This window comes from Nycticebus coucang, chromosome 9, assembly GCF_027406575.1.
Source record: "Nycticebus coucang isolate mNycCou1 chromosome 9, mNycCou1.pri, whole genome shotgun sequence".
Classification (NCBI taxonomy): Eukaryota; Metazoa; Chordata; class Mammalia; order Primates; family Lorisidae; genus Nycticebus; species Nycticebus coucang.
Window position 1 is genome coordinate 41,352,864 of NC_069788.1, and position 19,449 is coordinate 41,372,312.

At 47.3% G+C, this 19,449-nt stretch overlaps 1 protein-coding gene across 2 annotated transcripts in view; it reads right to left on the reverse strand.

Moving 5' to 3' along the window:
* Positions 1–670: 670 nt before the first annotated feature.
* ZFAND3 (zinc finger AN1-type containing 3) overlaps positions 671–19,449 on the reverse strand; it is a 390,125-nt gene continuing 371,346 nt past the window's right edge. For both annotated transcript variants that reach the window (XM_053603532.1, XM_053603533.1), the window contains exon 6: positions 671–2,987. In XM_053603532.1, the coding sequence (XP_053459507.1) occupies positions 2,833–2,987 (155 nt within the window). In that variant the 3' untranslated portion in view covers positions 671–2,832. The remainder of the gene's footprint in view (positions 2,988–19,449) is intronic.

Genomic DNA, 19,449 nt, shown 5'->3' on the forward strand with positions numbered 1-19,449 from the left:
GCTCTCCAACCACCCGCAAGTTTGCCTCCACCAGGCAAGCCTGTGCTTTGCTCTTTTGATTTTCTCTAAAGATTTTTCATCCTCCCCCTGATACCTATGTGGCCAATCTCTCTGCCATAAAACCAGTGGGACAGGGGCCACTCCTCTGCTTCACCCCTGCCAAATGTTTTTTTAAAAGACTTTACACATACATATCTTATATGCTGAAGAGTTCACACAGCATGTACCCCCCTCCACCCCTCCCTTGGGGAAACTTTCACTGCTCATCCTATAGGCCCTTCTTGGGTGGGGTGTGGGTCTAGGAGAAGCTGCCTTTCCGGTGGGACCTGGGCACTCGACCCCCACGCATCCCACACCGGGAGCCCTCAGGGCTGGTGAAAGTCTTGGCATTGCCCCCAGACACGTAACCTCCTTGCTGCTGGCACTGGCTTGGCCCAATGACCCAACCTTTTACCAGACGGCCAGCAAAGTAGATCCACCCAACTGAAACCAGGGACTTAGCTGTTTAGCCTGGACACTTACTGGATGAGTCACCCAAATACCGTAGAGACTCTGCACCACAGGTCCCCGCAGTCTCTTCACAGCCCTGGTCAGGGAGATACTGTACTATTTTTCTAGTGACCCAAGAGGCACTCAGGAGACTTAGGAGATGAGACAGAGACAGCCAGACTTTCATACGATTGGTTTAATTTTTTTTCAGCAGGAGAAAAAAGAATAAAGTTACAAGATTCTTTTAATATTTTCACAAATGTTAAAACTAAAACTGAGCTCTAGGCTATGTGTGTAAGTAAATCTAGAACACAAAAGGGTTAAATAAGATTTTCTCTTTTAAAGATACAAGAATTTAAGCTTTCCTTACATTTAACAAACTTCACAGAACAGATACTGCAGGGGAACAAGCCCTTCCTCCCCTACCCCCAGCTGTAAGTCAGGAAGTGAACACGGGTTTGGATCCCTGTGTGCGGCCAGCTCCCCAGAGCTGCTCCTTCCCGTTGCTGCCTCTGTGCAGCCGGTGGGGCCTGGGGAGAGCCAGGAAGGTGTGCAGCCTCTTCGGGACCAGAGTTTGGAGGGAGCCTGACAGGACGCCTCATGAGGAAGGCCATGTGGTGGCCAGAGGGCTGCGGCTTGACAGCAGTGGTAAACGCTGGATAGACCTGGCCCCTCTGCCCTGGGCTGCCCTAGGGCAAGACACCGGTCTGGGTCCTGAAGCAAGAATTAAGGCTGGGGATTTTGCAGCAGATTCCACTCTGGTGGGGGTGGAGGGTGGGAAGAGCATGATTTCCTATTTCAGTATTTCGGATCAAAAAACATTTGCAGTTGCAGGTCTTCATCTGTTAATTTGCAGACAGAGTTGAACTGTTTGTTGTTTTATAAAAAGGAAAGTTGCTGGGTTACACCATTCCAGTAGCCTGTGCGTGGCAGATTCACACTGCCTCTGCAGGAGCCATTCATCCTCACTGACCTGGATCAGGTGGGCACTGGGACCACGGGGACTGCTGGGCCCTCAACAGCTTTCAAGGGAGCCCTAATCCTGTCCCCCAGCCACCACCCCCCACCTGGGCCAGGCTGCTGTGGCCACTGCACTCCTCCTCTCTGCCCATACAGGCTGAGAAATACACCCTCCTACTCTACTTGCCAGAGCAAATGTTACTCCCAGAGCTGGGCCAGCCACAAATTGCTGTTCCAGACTGATCCAAAACCACGGTCCCTGTGAAGTGTGCTGCCTTCCCTTACTAAACTTGCTATGTAGTAGATGCGGACTGGTTGTCCTTGGACTACGGGACTGCATAGAAATGAGAGCAGAGGCCACAGCACCATCCTCCTGCCCGTGGAGGTGTGAGCAGGCTTCAGCTGGAAGGGGCAGGTCTGTGGACAGCAGCTTCCCTAGCTGCTCCCAGCACGTCTACTGATTCCTACTGGCTATGAAATGTCTTTAAAAAAAAAAAAAAAAAACTCCCAATATAGAAATCTAGCTGCAGAGGCCAGTTTGTAGACCCAGTCACAGCTGCTGTGCTGCCATTACCCTTATTTGATCAACTGCCAGATCCCTGCACTTGGCAAATGGCACACCAGAGCTTATGGGTCAGGGGGCACTCTGGCTACTGCCTATGACCATGGATTCTGTATAGAAAAGGTGGGTCTTGTTCATGGACTAGTTTTGAGTGGAGCTAATTTTCAAAATGAGGCTATTGTTTCTCTTCCTGTGAGTATTTTTCCATAGCAAGTCAGGTAAAAAAATTTCTGTAAGAATCTGTCCCCCTACCCCCCATTTCTAGCTCTGTGGGAGAGCATGGCCACCACCCAGCCCAGCCACATGGCCGATCTCAGCAGCCTCCTGTGGCCAAGGCACGCGTGGCCGTCAGGCATCCTGGCTACTGGGACTAAGCATAAGTGAAGAGGTGAAAGGCCGAACATTGAACAGAGTTTCTGGCAAAGCCATGTGCGTCGTGGGAACTTTAACACCAGCTTCTACTCCTCTATTAACTCAGAGTCTCCGTCTGGAACACTTTCCGCTTAAGGCTTTTTATAAGTTTGACTCCAGCAGTGACAGGTATGTGTTGTTTTAAATCCACTAGCCATGCTCAAAAAAAAATATTTCTTCATGTTTTAATTTTATACAATGGCTAGCAGGCACCTTAGTAACCAGCCAGAAATCAATTTCAACCACCATCAACCCCTAAACTACAGTACCAGGATGGCTGGCTAAAGAAAGGAGACGGACTGGCTGTAGTCTGACATGTGCCCAGTACAAGGTGTCTGGCTGACTTTGTCCTAAATAAGGCTAACATTAGTGAACTAAGAACAGCGTCATGTGGTGGCCATGCCTGGCCTTCAGGAGCACCCCTCTCCGATGCGCTGGCAAGAGCGCCCCACTTTCCGGTCCAGTTTCACCATTTTCATGATGGCTTCCTCTCGGCCACGGCCCATGTGGTCAAACGTACAGTCATGCTGCTCCGGGAGGCGGTGTAACATACAGAACACGTAACCTGCGGCAGGGGAGAAACGGGGGAAAGTGTTAGGTGGCCTCCAAATGCGCAAAGCCTGGCTCTCACTCTTGTCCAGGGCACACAGGAGACAAGTCAGTGGGGGAATAACAGTCACAGCAGGTCTCTTGCTTTTGATGAGAGTTTATTCTAATATCCCCTACCCAGCACCTCACATGCCACAACTGCTCAGGTCAGTCTGACACCCCCAGAACTCTTAAGCTGTGACTGCCCTTGCCTGAACTCCCGAAGGAAGGACCCCGAGTTGGCTGCTGTAGTGAGACACAACCCCTTGCCTGGAAATGAGCGAGCTCTAAGCCCCCTTCCGGCCAAGCATGCTGGATGCACAGGGCTATCAGCTCAGCACTTCCCCTTGAGCAAAACTGTAATATCCACCACAGGACAGTTATTACTTCCTGGAGGCAGGGTGGGAGGAGAAATGATTATGGCTTAAATGACAAACTACCTCCTATATAGCAGGGTGGGGGGTGGGATGGGGTGAGATCGATCAAACCATAACCCACCGGTGAGTGGGGCTCTCATAGGGAAATGGATTAATTTCAAGGCTAGAAAAGATATTACATTAAATAGAGGAAAGAATAGAAACGTTGAGCTAATATGCCGCCTCTGAGGAACCTGACACTTCTAACTCCATCTGGTAGGTGGTAGGCTGAGCGGCCCGTGCGCAGGGCTTCCACTTGCCCTGCCCTCCCAGAAGCGGATGCTTTCGGTCCCTTCCTTGGAGCAGAGAAATCCAAGGGGGTCATTGGTCTGGCAAATAAGAAAAAAAGACCAGTGAAACAGGCAGAACAAAAGACGGAGACCATGCAGGATGGGTGGCCGCTCCTAACAGACCATGACTCATTCCTTCCCCATCCTCAATTTCTTTTCACACCTTTGAAAAGATTTTAGAAGATTAGCAGAAGCTAAAGCAAGGACCAAGTCTAGGATAGACAAGGGGTTCAGCAGCCTTAAGGTTTAAGATTAACTTAATATTCAGTGGTCTTAACTTTTAAGATTAACTTCACCCAGACAATATTCCACGTCCTGAAGGAGGTGGGGGCTGGAGGACAGAGAGGAAGAATGTGATCTTAGATTGCTAGGGACCATCCTACCTCGAGAATGCAGCTGACACTCACATCCTGCCTTGAGCTCACACCGTGTGCAAGGAGACACATTATTAACTGCTTCCCAGGGAGAGCAGGGCAATATGTTTGCCTCTAAATTGGGACTGGGTTTAAGGAAAAGAACAGAGATGAAATTTTTGTCTCCCGAGAAGCTGAGTTCCCACTTGGTCCCAAAACAAAGTTAAGATTAATGAGCTCATGTGTTATATTTACTGATAAGTTCATTACTCGAAGATATTGGATACCAGTTGTCTTCCTCCTAAAGGATTTCACAACACAAGTATGGATGGCCTCAATATGCATCCCCCATCTAACAAGCAAAAATCATCTTTTCACAGCAAAGCTGACTTGGTGAGGGAGAACCTGCTGCCAGTTGGGGCTTTGGGTGGGGGCACCAATAAGACAGCATGAGGATGTGTCTGTAGATATTTCTGTCACCAAGTCCTGATGTACTTTCTGTATCATCAGCACCTATAATAGGGCAGGAGGATGCCTGCTGCCCCTTTGGTTCCCTTCCTTTAAGATCCTGGAATGATGATTCCCTTCTTTTAAGAACCCGGAACAGGAGGGGAAGAAGAGTGGCTGAAGCATCAAAGGCTGTCCCAGGGGCCCTTCTCTCTTTCTCATGAATGCTGCTGGCTGAATAAATGTCGTTGGAAACGGATTACCACTGGAATTAACACAGCTCCTAGCTCAGCTCAACACCTCCTTGGTCAAAGGCAGAATGAATAGAGGGGAGAGCGAGTCTGGTTCCCTCACCCCTGCCCCCTCACTTGCTTAACTAGCTTTACACCAGCTGGGGGTGGAGGGCAGCCAACCCAGTGACCTCAGAGCCCCAGGATTGACTGGAAAAGGCAACAGGGAGTGACAGCCATGGCAACTGCCCCTATACTCCCCCTGGTCACCCAAGGGTTCTCATCTTATTTTCCGACTCAAGTTCCGTGCACACGTGAAAGTTAGACACACCTTGATACTTGGCTTTCATTTTTGAGAGGTGAAAACTATTAAGCAGCATCTAGGTCTGGGGAGCAGAGTTGCTAACAATTAGACTATACAAGTGTGTGATTCGTTGGGGAAGTCTAGGAGAAACTTTGGAAGGCTAACTTTCTGAGCTGCTGCAATGAGGCTGAGGTTATGAGATAGCTCAATTCTCGCTCCTATCAGGCTCACTCACTAAGAAGTTACATGTTGGAATTTGTCTTACATACTGAGTAGATAATATCCACTGACAGTGGCCAATGGCTGGATGTATTCTGGTGTTAGTAGTTAGGAGTGGGTTGTCCTAGGTGTGGAAGTGAGGGGGAGAGGAGGGTGGAAATGACTGATGGGTGGCAAGAATTTTTGTCCTTTTTTCTTGGTACCCCCAGAACCTTAGACTGTTCTCTGACTGAAGTCTAGAGACCAAGCTAGGTATGAGAAGAGAGACAAGTTCAGGCTACTAGGGAAGACAGGGGCTTACAGCCTTGTCTCACTAGGCTACGCCTTAGAAAGCAACTGGGGCCCTTCCTGAGAGGTGGTGGTGGTGTCTAGAAGACATGAAAACACAGAGAACACAGAACTGGTCAGCCAAACCAAGACACTGGCTCTGGTATCATCACCCAGGGATCATGCAATTCTTCCCCCTACCCCATATTTTAAAAAGTTCTGTATTAAAATTGAATTCACTTATTCACATACATATAACCCATGTCTACACTCTCCTATGGCTCCACTGTTTATCCCAATATATTTTTGTTCACAGTGGCTATATAGTGTACAGTGCTTTGGAGGGATGAAGAAGGATAAGGTGCAGGGGAATAGGATTAAAAGAATGCTCAAGCCCAAAAGAGAGGAAATAGTCAAGATAAAAAGTTTTTGAAACCATGAGCTGCCTGCTAAGTGTAAGATTTAATCCAAGCCCTTTCCCCTGCCAAGCCACATGACCAGCTGCCCTGCTCCTCAGAACCCAGGATTACTGGTTTCCATGAAATACTGGTCCAGGAGGAAGCTGCAGAGCTCCCTTAAGGCTGCCTGAGTTGTTTTCATTAATCTATACAAATACTCAAGGACTTGTGTGGGTGTCTTTTTGCTTCCTGGCAATGAAAAGCAATCTGGGACAAGCCTTTGATTAAAAAGGGAGGGTGAAGCAGCAGCTCTGTAAGTAGTCTGTGCCACAGCCCCATACTTCCATGCAGCCTCTCTCGGCCACTAGCCTGGCTTCTGACAGGCCGTCCTGGGCACAGGAACAGAGACAACAGTACTAGTAAGGACGCCCAACCACTGCCCCTAGTACCAGTCACCCCCTGTGACCTGGGCTGGACGTCTCCCCAGGGTCTCCAGTAGCTATGCCCTCAGTTTGAGAAGACCCTCTTCAACTGAGTAGCCACCACCAAGAAGGGGAACCTGGAACAGGAGGGGAAGAAGAGTGGCCGAAGCATCAAAGGCTGTCATCCCAGGACCCTGCCTAAGCCTGGGACTGTAGACAGCAAGGGATGGGGGACAGCAATAGCTTTCCTGAGTTTATCACTAACAGAGACACGATTATGGCAGAAAGAAAAAATATATACAATTCAAGACCTATCTAAACCTCTGTCCTGAAGAATCCCACGTGAAAAAGAAATGCAGAAGGCAGCTTTCAGGTCACTCGGCTTGCTTATTTGAGAGGACAGGTGTATCACTGATGGCCACTCATGTGTATCGAACCAGAACATCTGGACTCCCGTCCTCCCCATGCAGACGTGGTAGGGCCTGTGGCTCCAATGACCTGGGTGCCAGAAAGACTTGAAGATACCCTACAACACCAGAAAGGTCTTGAAAACATGTTCCCAGCAGGGAACGGAAGGGAGGCTCATTCTGCTGAGACTCACAAAGCTTTGACATGCAGATTTCTAACAATGCTCACCTGGTGGGAATCAAATCTCTAACTTGACCCTACAGCTTTTCAAGCTGACATCTGAAATTCATACAATCCATCCAGATGCCTGCATCCACAGCCACAGCTCAACTCTGCTTACACAGACAGGGGGTCTGGGTGTTTTGAGACTAAATCTACAGGACTGAGAACAATTTGTGCAAACGCCATCATTGGGAAGAGAGGCCTTAACACCCAAACTGCTTGCTCTAAACATTACCAAAGTTGTAAATAATATTTCCTATTTCATTCACTTTTGTAGAAAATCAAGGACAATCACCGCACAGAGGAACACTCAGAGGCATCACTCAGCCTAGTGAGTCTGTGTTCTCTAGCTCTTGGCAGTGATGGCAGGCAGGACATGGGGGCAGCAGAACCAAGATGGCCTCCTCATCTGCCAGTTCTCTTCCCCACAGGCCACAGGGAAGCCCAGCTGACATCCTGACTGACATGGGGCCCCTACCCTTGGCTGAGGCCAGGAGCCTCCAAGCCAGCATTTCCTTCCATGCCCTAAAAATTGAGCAGGGTTGGAATTATTCTTTTCTACAGAATTTCCAGAAAAGAAATGCTGAAATTGGGGTTCTCGACATTTTTATTCAATCTGTGCCAAATAGAAATCCTGCTTATAGGCCTTCTCATGGAGTAAAAAACACCATGTAAAGCTGGAAAAAGTGGCAGCACTGGACGGTTTGCTCTTTTGCAGATTCCCCCACGTGGAGACTTCCTCAAGTGGCTTTTGTTTGTTTTGTCTTTTTGGAGATAGGGTCTCTCTTTGTCTCCCAGGCTGGGGTGCAGTGACATGATCACAGCTCACTGCAGCCTTGAACTCCTGGGCTTAAGCCATCCTCCTGCCTCAGACTTCAGAGTAGCTGGGACTATAGGCATGCCACCATGTTCAACTAAGTTTTTTTTTTCTTTCTTTCTTTTTTTAATAGATGGGGTCTTGCCCAAGCTGGTCTTGAACTTTTGGCCTCAAATGATCCTTCTGTCTCAACCTGACAAAGTGCTGGGATTACAGGCACAGCTCCTGTGCCTGACTCCTAAGTGGCTTAAAGCCTGAGCTGCTCAGGTGCTTTTACCTCACTTGTAAGAAATGTTTTATACTTTCTTACTCATTTGAATTTCAAATTGCCAAAAGTTCAAGAACCACCAAGAAATACTGACAAGCCTTGGGCATTAAGATACTGTTAACTGCTTGGCTGGTGTGCAGCCTGGGGAGGTAGTGTGCATGCCATCTGCACACGGAGTGTCTGCCTCAGGGTGCCTGCTCACCAGCATGCCCAGCCTGTATTGGGGGCAGCACAGCAACAAGGCCAGGCAGGTCTATCCAGTTCCAACGTAAACCAGAGACTGTTCTTACAGGTGCACGTAGGCTCCAGGGAACAGAACCTAAGAAGACTTCCCAAAGCTTCCTGAGTTAACCCTCCGAATCTCAACTCAGTAGGTACCACTTTGTGTCTGAATTGTCTATTCACAAAATAAATGGCAAGTGTACCTGACCCATGAATCTGAAACGTCCAGGCAAGCTCTTCTGAAAAAAGAATCACATTTTTCCTGCAAGGTAAAACTTTTTGAAAGCTCAGGACAGCTCACTGACCTCATAGCTCATTTGTAAGTACATGTTGGGAACAGCAGGTGGCTACATTGAAGCTTGTTGGAAAGCATTAGCCATTTATACTCCCACCAGCAGCAATCCCTGGATTACACCTCATCCACTGACCCAAAGCCCAAGGCAGAATTTGTAGCACCGCAATGTATTAAAGGATCTTAATGCATTTTATTTCATCAGGCCCATGGTACAGGCAAAGCAGCTGCAGGTGTTTGGGGAGTAGAACCTATCTGCTTTACATTCTCCTCCATCCCTGGCTTTGCGTGATGGAGGGAAAATCATTACTCTCCCATGAACATAACTAGATCCTCAGCTGACTGAGGTGGCTCCACAGTGCGCTACTGGGCTGAGGGAAGAGAGCCAGTGGATGGACAGGTCAGCTGTACAGGGGCAACCAAAGCCAAAGTGAAACACCAAACTGGGCACTGGTCTGCCTGTTTTTCAAAGGAAGGAGAACCTACAATTTGGAAAACTCTACTCTGCTCCTTAACAACACAAAAATCACTGAGACAATTCTAAAACAGAAGCAATCATCTGCTTTCCCCCAAATCAATTACAACATCAGCTGCATACACGCTAAATGTTAGAACCAAAAGCAGTGTGTGACAGAGGCAAAGATGTGAGCACTTTAGGCAAAGAACTCCTAGGGTGTGGTGTGGACTCAGGGAGCCTGGAGGCCTATAGCCTTCCCTCACACACGCTGTGTGCTGAGAGCAGTCCGGAGAGGGGAGAAGAAAAACGGTGACAGTACAGCTTAACAAAGCTCCTGATGTAGTTAGCACACACACAATTTTAAAAGAATAAAAAAATTCACCACTGTCAATATCCTTTTTATTATTGTTTCTCCAGACAGCCCCATTCTCACAAAAACCCTAATTGCCTTTTTCCACTCTGGGGAATGTCTGTCCTGTTTCAATAATGTCTCCTTCTATCACTCAGCTCAAGCAGCCTCATTCCACCTGACAGTCAAAGAACAAGCCTTCTACCACTTGCTCTTGCCTCTACATAGGAAAAAACTGTTTTTGCAACCTGGAGGTTTGGGGGGCCAAAGAGCCCACACAACGAAAAATAGGTGGCCCATGAGAACTCTGTGCCACACAAGCCTTTTAACATCCAGCACACAGGAGAAGGAGGCTAGCTGCAGGATCATATTCTAGGCAGTTTTATCTGGCATGAACATAGTATTTAAAAACTAAGAGAAATGGCTCTAGGCAGTTTTTGCCACAGGAATAATAACTTGCTTTTTCAGACATCATTTCAGTAGCTAAAAGCAAGTGGCATTAACCCTTTTGGTACCTGGGGCAGTCCTGGTACCTTGCATGCACTCCTGGCCGTTCCCACCCCTCACCTCTATCCCTATATGGGAGAAGAGTGTTGTAATGGCAAGAAACTTTTTTTTTTTTTTTTTTTTTTTTTGAGATAGAGCCTTAAGCTGGGTAGAGTGCGGTGGCCTCACAGCTCACAGCAACCTCCAACTCCTGGCCTCAAGCGATTCTCCTACCTCCACCTCCCAAGTAGCTGGGGCTATAGGCACCCACCACAATGCCCATTTATTTATTTATTTATTTATTGTTGGGGATTCATTGAGGGTACAATAAGCCAGGTTACACTGATTGCAATTGTTAGGTAAAGTCCCTCTTTGCCCATTTATTTTTTGGCTGCAGCCGTCATTGTTGTTTGGCGGGCCCGGGCTGGATTCAAACTTGCCAGCTCAGGTGTATGTGGCTGGCGCCTTAGCTGCTTGAGCCACAGGCGCCGAGCCAAAAAAGTTTTTTTGGAGGGGGGGAACCTCATCATCTTTTCAGCAGGCTTTGTCTTTTAGTATTTCCTTATCCTTTAAATATTATCTTCTCAAACAGAGCAGTCTCCTACAAAACCAGTTCCAAAACTACAGTGAAAAGTGAGGGAAAAGCCTTGCGCCCATCCTATTTAGGAGCTCCTGGAAGCGGAGATGGTGCCAGGTTCCTGGCATACAGCTCACCAGGGAACTGTGGCTTGTGTAGGTCCCCCTGAAGGCATCTTTGAAGACAAGAGCTAGTTCATCTAGGTCACAGAATATCCAAGTGGCAATGCAGCGGGGGCATTTGACTGCAAATGCCACACCTCTCTGTCCAGAGCAACACCTAGACAGAAAGGAACGTTTGTATCTTTCTCTTGGCTTTTCAATCCACCTCCTGGGGTCACAGGGGAGTACAAAGATGACAGACTGGAGTCGGGACAGACCTATAGTCCCATCCCTGTTGTCATGGCAAGTTCCTTAACAGGTGAGACTCAAGTTCTCTTTCACATCATCCAGTAAGGAGTGTGTGCTCTGGACCTCTAGTCTAGATTCAGGTTCCAGCTGTACTGCTCTGACGGGTATGTGGCTGAGGGTGGGCCATTTAACCTTGCAGAGCCTCGGCTGTGTCTTTTATAAAATTGGGTTTTATACAAAATAATGCCCAAGAAGCATTTGGCACACGATCAAGGAAGGCTAGCTATTCCTGATGACTTTGCAAGGTGGTATCATCTCCTTGGCCTTACACAGTGTAGCTCATATGCAGTGTGACTGACAAGTTTGGCATCATGGGCCTGCTTCCCCCAACTGTTCCCTCCCCTTCCACCCATGCAGCATTCGTCCTGGCCCATCTGCCTCCAGCTCATAATACAGGCTCCAGCTGCCTCCAGCTCCTTCTTCCTCTGAACACGTGATACACAAGTCTCCTTTCTCCCTCTCCACAAACCTGTTTTTATATCATAGACTACAAATGCATGCGAGGTGACAAGCTCAAAGATTTCTGTTGGAGGGTGGCACCTGTGGCTCAGTGGGTAGGGCGCCAGCCGCATATACGGAGGTGGGGGGGAGGGGCAGGTTCAAACCTGGCCCCGGCCAAATTGCAACAAAAAAATAGCCGGGTGTTGTGGCGGGCGCCTGTAGTCCCAGCTACTCAGGCTGAGGCAAGAGAATCGCCTAAGCCCAGGAGTTGGAGGTTGCTGTGAGCTGTGTGACGCCACGGCACTCTACCGAGGGCAATAAAGTGAAACTCTGTCTCTACAAAAAAAAAAAAAAGATTTCTGTTGGAGACATGAACATTTTGGAGAAACCTGATTTAAATGTATGAAAACAATACGGCATAGCCCGGAAAACACTCAGTGGTTAGGGACACCATGAAAGGGATATGGAAACTTTCAAGGATTGCAGACAGCAGCTCTCTGCCCTGGTGGAGGCATTTCCGCAGGTACAGCTGAGAATTGTACAAGTCTCTCTCACACACAGAGACAGAGCGTGTGTTTGCAAGTTTGGTCACATAGTGGCCACTAGTTGAAAAGCCTTGCGTCTGCTGCCCTGAGACTGTCAGGCTGGCAGCTGCAGGGCAGGAAGAGCAAGAGAGAAAAGCTGGATCTAGACACCCTGTGAACAACCGATGCTTTTACCCAGACTGTGCTGGCATCGTGTGCACTTGCTTTACGTACTGCTTTTAAGAATGAAGTCTCTCTACACACTTCTTATTTTCACCACAATCACATGAAAAAGTCATTCTGAGGAGCTTATGAATATGAGCATGCTTTTCTCTATCTTCACAAAACATAAGCTTTAAAAGTCACAAGTCCCACAGTGTCTGCTGTCCACTGTAACAAGAGAGCATGCTGGGGTTAGCAGGCAGAGAAACCGGCTTATTGCTTTTCCTGTTTAGTTTATTTAAACACATCTCCCTTGAATGGGAAGAGGCTTATCCTGTAGCAGAAGAATGTTTTTTGTAGACATGAGTTAAAATCTGAAGTCACATTAGAGACTATAGTGAACCCCCGCCCCCCTGCCCTGCCACACACACACTGAGGGCCCCTGCAAACCTCCCGTGGAAGGCACTAATCCCAAAGCCCGTTCCATTTCAGGTGGGGGGGGGTGGGTGTGCATGGGGCTAAGATGTGAGGACTTTCCAAAATGGTTGCAAACTGCATATGAAAAACACCCCATGAATGGAGACTAAAAACTGCCAAATCCAACGACCCTTCTCATTTCTAGCATCTAGAACAGATGATTATGCCTGTGGATCCAAGACACCTGCTTACCTAGTTTTGCTTCCCTTTCTCTGGCAACTCCTCAATTACTGTCCTTGAAATGTCAGAATTAGCACCCAGCCCTCTTTGTACTCTCCTTCAAAGTTTAAAATTCTAACTATGTATGCTAACACACCTACAATTTATCTCTCTGCCCCAGACCTCCCTTTAGCGCACCACACCCCTCTATTCAGTTACCTACTCAGGATCTTGGTTTAGACTTGAGATGTCTAAAACAACGACACTTGCTCCTTCCCCACAAACCTGCCTCTCCCTCAGTATTTCCTGTCCTAAGAGAATAGGGCCACTGTGTAGCCAGCTCATGACACAAGCTTGGAGTTATCAATAATATCTTCCTTACTCTTCAAAGTCTATTATCAAGTCTTGTGAATTCTATTTCCAAAATCAAATCTGTTCTCTTTTTTCTATTTCTACTACCACCATTTAGTCAAAGCCACTGGTATCTTTTAGCCAAGGCTATTGCAATAGCCCCTTCTAGGTAGTTACTCCACATCAAATCCATGTTCCTCACAGTAGCCAAAGTGACTAGATACAACCTCATCTGTGATACGGGACTCCTTGACGTAATAGTTGCCCACTGACTGCAATGCAAGCTTCCCCACTACAGCACAGTCTCGTCACTGGCTGCGGCTTCCGTGTCTTTTGTACTATTTACCACCTTGCACTCTGTTCTAGACACACTAACCTCCTAACTAAATTCTTGCTTATTCAGGCCTCAGCTTCAAAGACTTTCTCAGGATGACATACCTGAATGCTGAGACTAAGCTAGCGCCCCCACTGTGTGCATTCAAGGCATCCCAGACTTTTCCTATAATCACTAGTCTCATGTCATTTGCGGAATTCTTTATTTAACTTTTCTCCTTAGCTAGATTTCATGAAATCAAGCACCATGACTCTAAATTTATTATATAGCCTTTATGCCTAAAACAGTGCTTTCCTGGTTCACTCAAAATATTTTGGGCTGGGCATGGTGGCTCACACCTGTAATCCTAGCACTCTGGAAGGCTGAAGCAGGTGGACTGCCTGAGCTCATGAGTATGAGACCAGCCTAAGCAAGAGCAAGACCCCATCTCTAAAAATAGCCGGGCGTTGTGGCAGGTGCATGTAGTCCCAGCTACTTGGGAGGCTGAGGCGAGAGGATCACTTGAACCCAAGGTTTGAGGCTGCTATTAGTGAAAAAAAAAAAAAAAAAAAGTGTTTTTTTTGGGGGGAGGGGTTCAAGTGAATTAATGAGAGGTTAGTTACAAAGAGATTGTATTCTCTGAACCTTAGGGGACAAAAGTCAATCAAGAGCTCAAGTGGTTAAATCAAATATCCTCACCCTAAACTCCCAACAGCATTTGTCCACTATCCCTTATTTCTTTCTTTTTTTTTTTTTGAGACAAAGTCTCATTATGTCACCCTGAGTAGAATGCCCTGGTGTCACAGCTCCCAGCAACCTCCAACTCTTGGGCTTAAGCAATTCTCTTGCCTCAGCCTCCCGAGTAGCTGGGACTACAGGCACCTGCCACAACGCCCAGCTATTTTTTTGTTGCAGTTTGGCTGGGGCTGGGTTTGATCCCGCCACCCTCAGTATATGGGGCCAGCGCCCTACTCACTGAGCCACAGGCACTGCCCTCTTTGGAATCTCCTCTAAAAATCATCCCAGAATGAAGTCCTTCTACATTTTCTCCTTATATATTCTCTCTTTTAGGTAATCTCATCCAGATCCAAGTAGAATCTCAATGCTGGGGCCTCTTAAATATTTATTTGTATCCATGAGTTCTTCTCAAATCCAAACTCCTGTAGCCATCGCCTAATGACAAACACCTCCAACTAGAGTGGCTAATAGGAAACTCAAAGTAACACGATCAAACAGAATTCTTAAGCCTCCTGAGCCCACACAGTTCATCTCCTGGGCTTCTCTGCCTCAGTGAATGGCAATATACCCCTAGCTGCTATTCACGTCAAACTTGGGTCTCATTCTTGATTCCTCCTTCCCTTGCTCCTCATACTGGTGTTATCAGTGGTCCTGTTCGATCTCAATTATGTCCTCAATCTGTCCTGCATCTCTTCTTCTCATGTACAGTCCTGAGTAAAAATAATTACAACCTGCTGATGGAACAGAAGGCAGGCCAGCAGGGCTGGGACGCAGGGAGACCAGTGGCTCCACCAGGGCTCGTGAGTGGCCCTGCTTCTGCCACGGCTGCCCTCTCAGCCGACCCCTTCACAGCAGTTAGGAGTTTCTGGAGTTAGGGCGGCGCCTGTGGCTCAGTCAGTAAGGCACCGGGCCCATATACCGAGGGTGGCGGGTTCAAACCCAGCCCCGGCCAAACTGCAACCAAAAAATAGCCGGGCGTTGTGGCGGGTGCCTGTAGTCCCAGCTACTCGGGAGGCTGAGGCAAGAGAATCGCTTAAGCCTAGGAGTTGGAGGTTGCTGTGAGCTGGGTGAGGCCACGGCACCCTACCAAGGGCCATAAAGTGAGACTCTGTCTCTACCAAAAAAAAAAAAAAGGAATTTCTTTCTGGAGTTACATATATATATATTTTTAAATAAATGATCTGATGGATAGTTGTTTTATATTTGTTAATTCCTTTGCAAATAGGTATTATATGAATCTAATAATTCAAATTGTATAAAATAATATTCAGCACATAGTAAGCCTCCCATCCCATTCTGTTACCCTCCCTGAAAGAGGCCAAGCAACCATCATCAGTTTTTATGTATTCTGGAGTCTATGTAAATGCCACATTTTTGTTTCTCTCCCAGAGGAATATTTTAAAAATATAAATCAGATCATGTCACTCTTTTGCTTTGAAAACCCCCTTCAATGACTTCTATGTTTACAAGGATATTGAGACTCCTTGTGAAGGCCTGCAAGCCCCCACCTGGTCCCTGCCTGCCTCTCCACTCTCTTCTCACACTGTGCTCCAGCCACACTGGATAGCTTTCTATTTCTCGGCTATGCCAAGGTTGTCCCCAGCTCCAGGGCTTTCGTTGTTTTGTCAAGGGCACTTGTCTCCCAGGTCCCTGAACAACTGGCTCTCCCAGCTCTCGTCTCAGCTCAGCTCTCATGTCCTCCCAGATGCTGGCCTCCCCATCCTAAGTGCGGCTCCCGACTCTCATCACACTCTGTCATTTTATAAATCACAGCACAGAAATGATCTTACTATTTCCTTGCTTACCTCATCTCTCCCCCAAAGGATAAAAGCACCAAGAAGTCAGGGACCTTATCAGTTTAACTCCCTGCTCTTTCTCTAGAACTCAATCAACGTTAGTAGAATGAGTAATTTGACATCTCAACAACAACAAAAAAAGATTCAACATTTGCTCATTAAAAACAGAAGAAAATTACTTCTATCAAACAAAGAATTATTTAATGCTAGTAACCGTGCCCCTCCCCCTCCCCCAGGAGATGCCCGCCACCCAGCACACAGTTATCTGGAACTGGGTACAGTGGGCACAAGTGAAAAACTGTCACTGGCTGCCTTCAGATGGATCTCATTTTTTGCAGTAGTAGATTTACTCTCCTAATATGCTTTTCTACTGCCATTATTAATACGACCCTTTATTCACTGAGCTCACTCTGAGTGGCAACACAGAAATGTCCAAGATTGCATTTGGATGCTCTCCTGGAATTGAAACGACTGTAGCTCATGATCACAAATAAGTTGAGTACAGACAATGAAGAACTGAAGACAATCAAACGTTCCCACTGACATCTGTTTCCTATTCTACCTTGGTATTTTGGTCAGTTATAATTTCAGATTCCATGGAAAATGAACTCTGGGTTTGGGGAAAGAGAAATTTAACTGATGCAAGAGTATTAACACAAACCTGGCCCTTTAGTTTGTAAATCTGGACACTGCCCCCCCCCCCATACCCCCACCCTTTTAGCCTGCCACGCCTTCCTGGGTAAATCTGTAACAGGGCAGTATAAAGCTCAGGAGAGCACATGCCATCCTTATGGTGGCTGATTCGCAGCTGCCATCCACCAGGGGCTACTGGGCTGACAGTTCTCCTCAGCTATGCTGAGCTTGCCCTCAGCTCCAGGGCCTTTGTTGTTTTGTCTAGAGCACTTCTCTCCCAGCTCTCTGAACAACTGGCTCTCCCAGCTCTCATCTCAGCTCAGCTCTTGGGTCCTCTCAGACAAAGGCCTCCTCAACCCTTTTTAAAAACTGGGTTTAAAAAAGAGCATTTGGCCTGCTGTGAACAACATGTTTCCTTAGGATCCAGTGAGGAAGAGACTTGTTAGGATCCTCAAAGCACAGACAGGTTGGCAGACTGTCTCCAGGACCATAGGACCTGTCTTTAACTGCAGTAGCCACTGCCTGCCACCTCCCATTCTATAGTCTAGAACACTCATCTCCTAGGCATCAAATGCAAATGCAAGTATCTTGACTTACAGTTAACAAAAACTTACACTTTGAGGATAGGATCTAACATCAGCTTGTCACTCTCATCCCTAGCTCCCCTGCAGCCCCAGGGTTCTTTTTTGGAGGTGCTGGCAGAGTAAATGAAGCAGGCCTGCCTCAGACCATGCTGAGTGGGGGCTGCTGTGGAAGACAGCTGTCAGGCCAGCGTCATCTGCCTCCCAGGTACTCACTCAGGCACTGTACATTTTAGCATGTGCACCAGTTGGTGAGGCATGTGAGCACATACAAGCACATACCCAAAGCAGAGAGGGGTACTCACTGTCATCCTCTCCATAGTGTCATCCAGGCACTATGTTAGGAGCATGGCGATAAACCATACTCATGGCTCTACTTCTCAACTCCACAGGCGACAAAGAAAAATGCCCCTCAAATCTCTAGAGGGAATAAGCAGCGGCACCCTCACAGGCTTAGGGACTGGAAGCTGTGGCCAAACTCCACCCTCAGGTCAGTGGCCGTGTACTTTCCACACCCACTGTCACACCTTCATTTTTCGTCCTTTCCATTTCCTAACATTTCTAATCCTTCTCTACTCTGTTCCTGTCTCCTCTGTCCTCAACATCTTGATTTCCCTTTACTCAAGGTGCCTCAGTAGCTGTGCTTGCCTCCACCCCTGACTGACCATGGAGGGAGAGGGAGTCTTCTAGACTGCAGGCTCAAGGGCAGCCCAAGTTTGGTGATGCTGATGAGCATCTGCACTACGCAGCTGTCAATGTGTGCACCTCTGATCTGCCTGCAAAGCTCACAGGACATCTGCTCCTTTCCTTCTAACCCTAAATGAGGATAGGAATGTCTGCACAAACAGAAGTAGAAAGGTGAGCAATTTCCTAGAGAAGCCAGTTGATCCAATTACTTTAGGCACTTCTTCAAAGAACTAAAGCTGACGCCCCCTTTCAGTATTTTGTCTCTGAACTTTGTTCTAAGATTTCATGGTCAGTCTCAACTATTCAGATCTGAAGTATAATAGTTGGGAGTACCACCCCCTCAGCACTTACTCCCAGCCTATCCAACCCTTGCTCCTTTTGAGTCTTGGGATGTACCACCTGCCATGCCCCTTGTGAACCCTGTCCCAGTGACCTAGCTCCCTCACAGCCTGGTCTGAGTCTCTGACACTGAACAGTTCTAGTGCCTCCTGACACCAGGTACTGCGTGAGAGTCAATAATCCACAAATACTCTATGCTTGGGTGTCCGGTTATTGGATGGGTATACTGACCTCTAAGTATATCCAGGACTGCCAAGATGGCAGTCGTCTCCAAATGCAAATTCTCCTTCTGTAACACTGGCTACAGTACCAGCCAACAATATGAAGTGGCAAGGCTTTTCTTAAGAGCCTGTATCTCCAGGCTCTAGTAGTTGAGGAGTAAGGGCTGTCATGTGATCTTATCGAGATCTTAGTTTGCTTAGGTAAAAGCACTTTCCAGAAGCAGAAACCAACTTCATTGATATTGATCTTCTCACAGGAAAGGGGCTGTAGAAATCTCATCTAATAAATAAAGGATTCAGGCTCCAGTGTTGGGCTGTCAGTCCAGCAAGGGAAAGAAGCTATCAAGCTCAAGGAGTCAAAAGTATTTATTGGTCACTTGTGCACTATTTACAGAGCTCTATCCTAGGAGCTGTGTGGAGGAGAAGAGAAAAAAAGAAGTCACTAGTTCCTGCCTTTAAAGACAGATGGAAACACATGGAGAGGAAAACAGCTGAAGGTCACAAGGAGCAAAGCAAGAAATCAACTGTAAATAAAATCAATACAATGCAGTGATGTGTAATAAATTGGGGGCGCTAAGGGGAAATCTGCTGCATAGGGTATCCTGGAAGAGGCAACTTTTCAGAATCTATGAGGACATGCATTAGCACTCAGGAGAAAACGGAATATACATGTCAACAAGAATTAAATGTGACTTTGCCTCTTAATACTCAGATGTAGTGGGAGACGGAAGGTGGTGATGCCGTGGACCTTGTCCTCCAGAAGCATCTTATCTAGGAGTGATAACAAGTGGCATGTGGGACACAACTAAAAATAGTGTGCTCAGTGCTCAGGAACACCTCTCAGGTGGTTCCTGCAGGGGAGGGTGCACATGTTCACCAGTGTTCAGTACAAAGCATCTCTGAATGGGGGGTATGGCTGAAAATATGGACAGCTCATACTTTAGTCATCTCCTCACTCTTTACAGCACTTCATGGGCCACCCTGGGATTCTGGAAGCCCAAAAAAGTGCTGGGATCCTGGGAGCCCAACAAATCTGGGCTCAGAGCACAAGTGCTCCCTTCATATTACTGAGTTACTTAACTTCAAAGCTTGAGTTTTCACCTCTGTAAAAATGGAGGTACTATTTCTCCAGCAATGCTTTTATAAGGGTTAAATGATTCAAG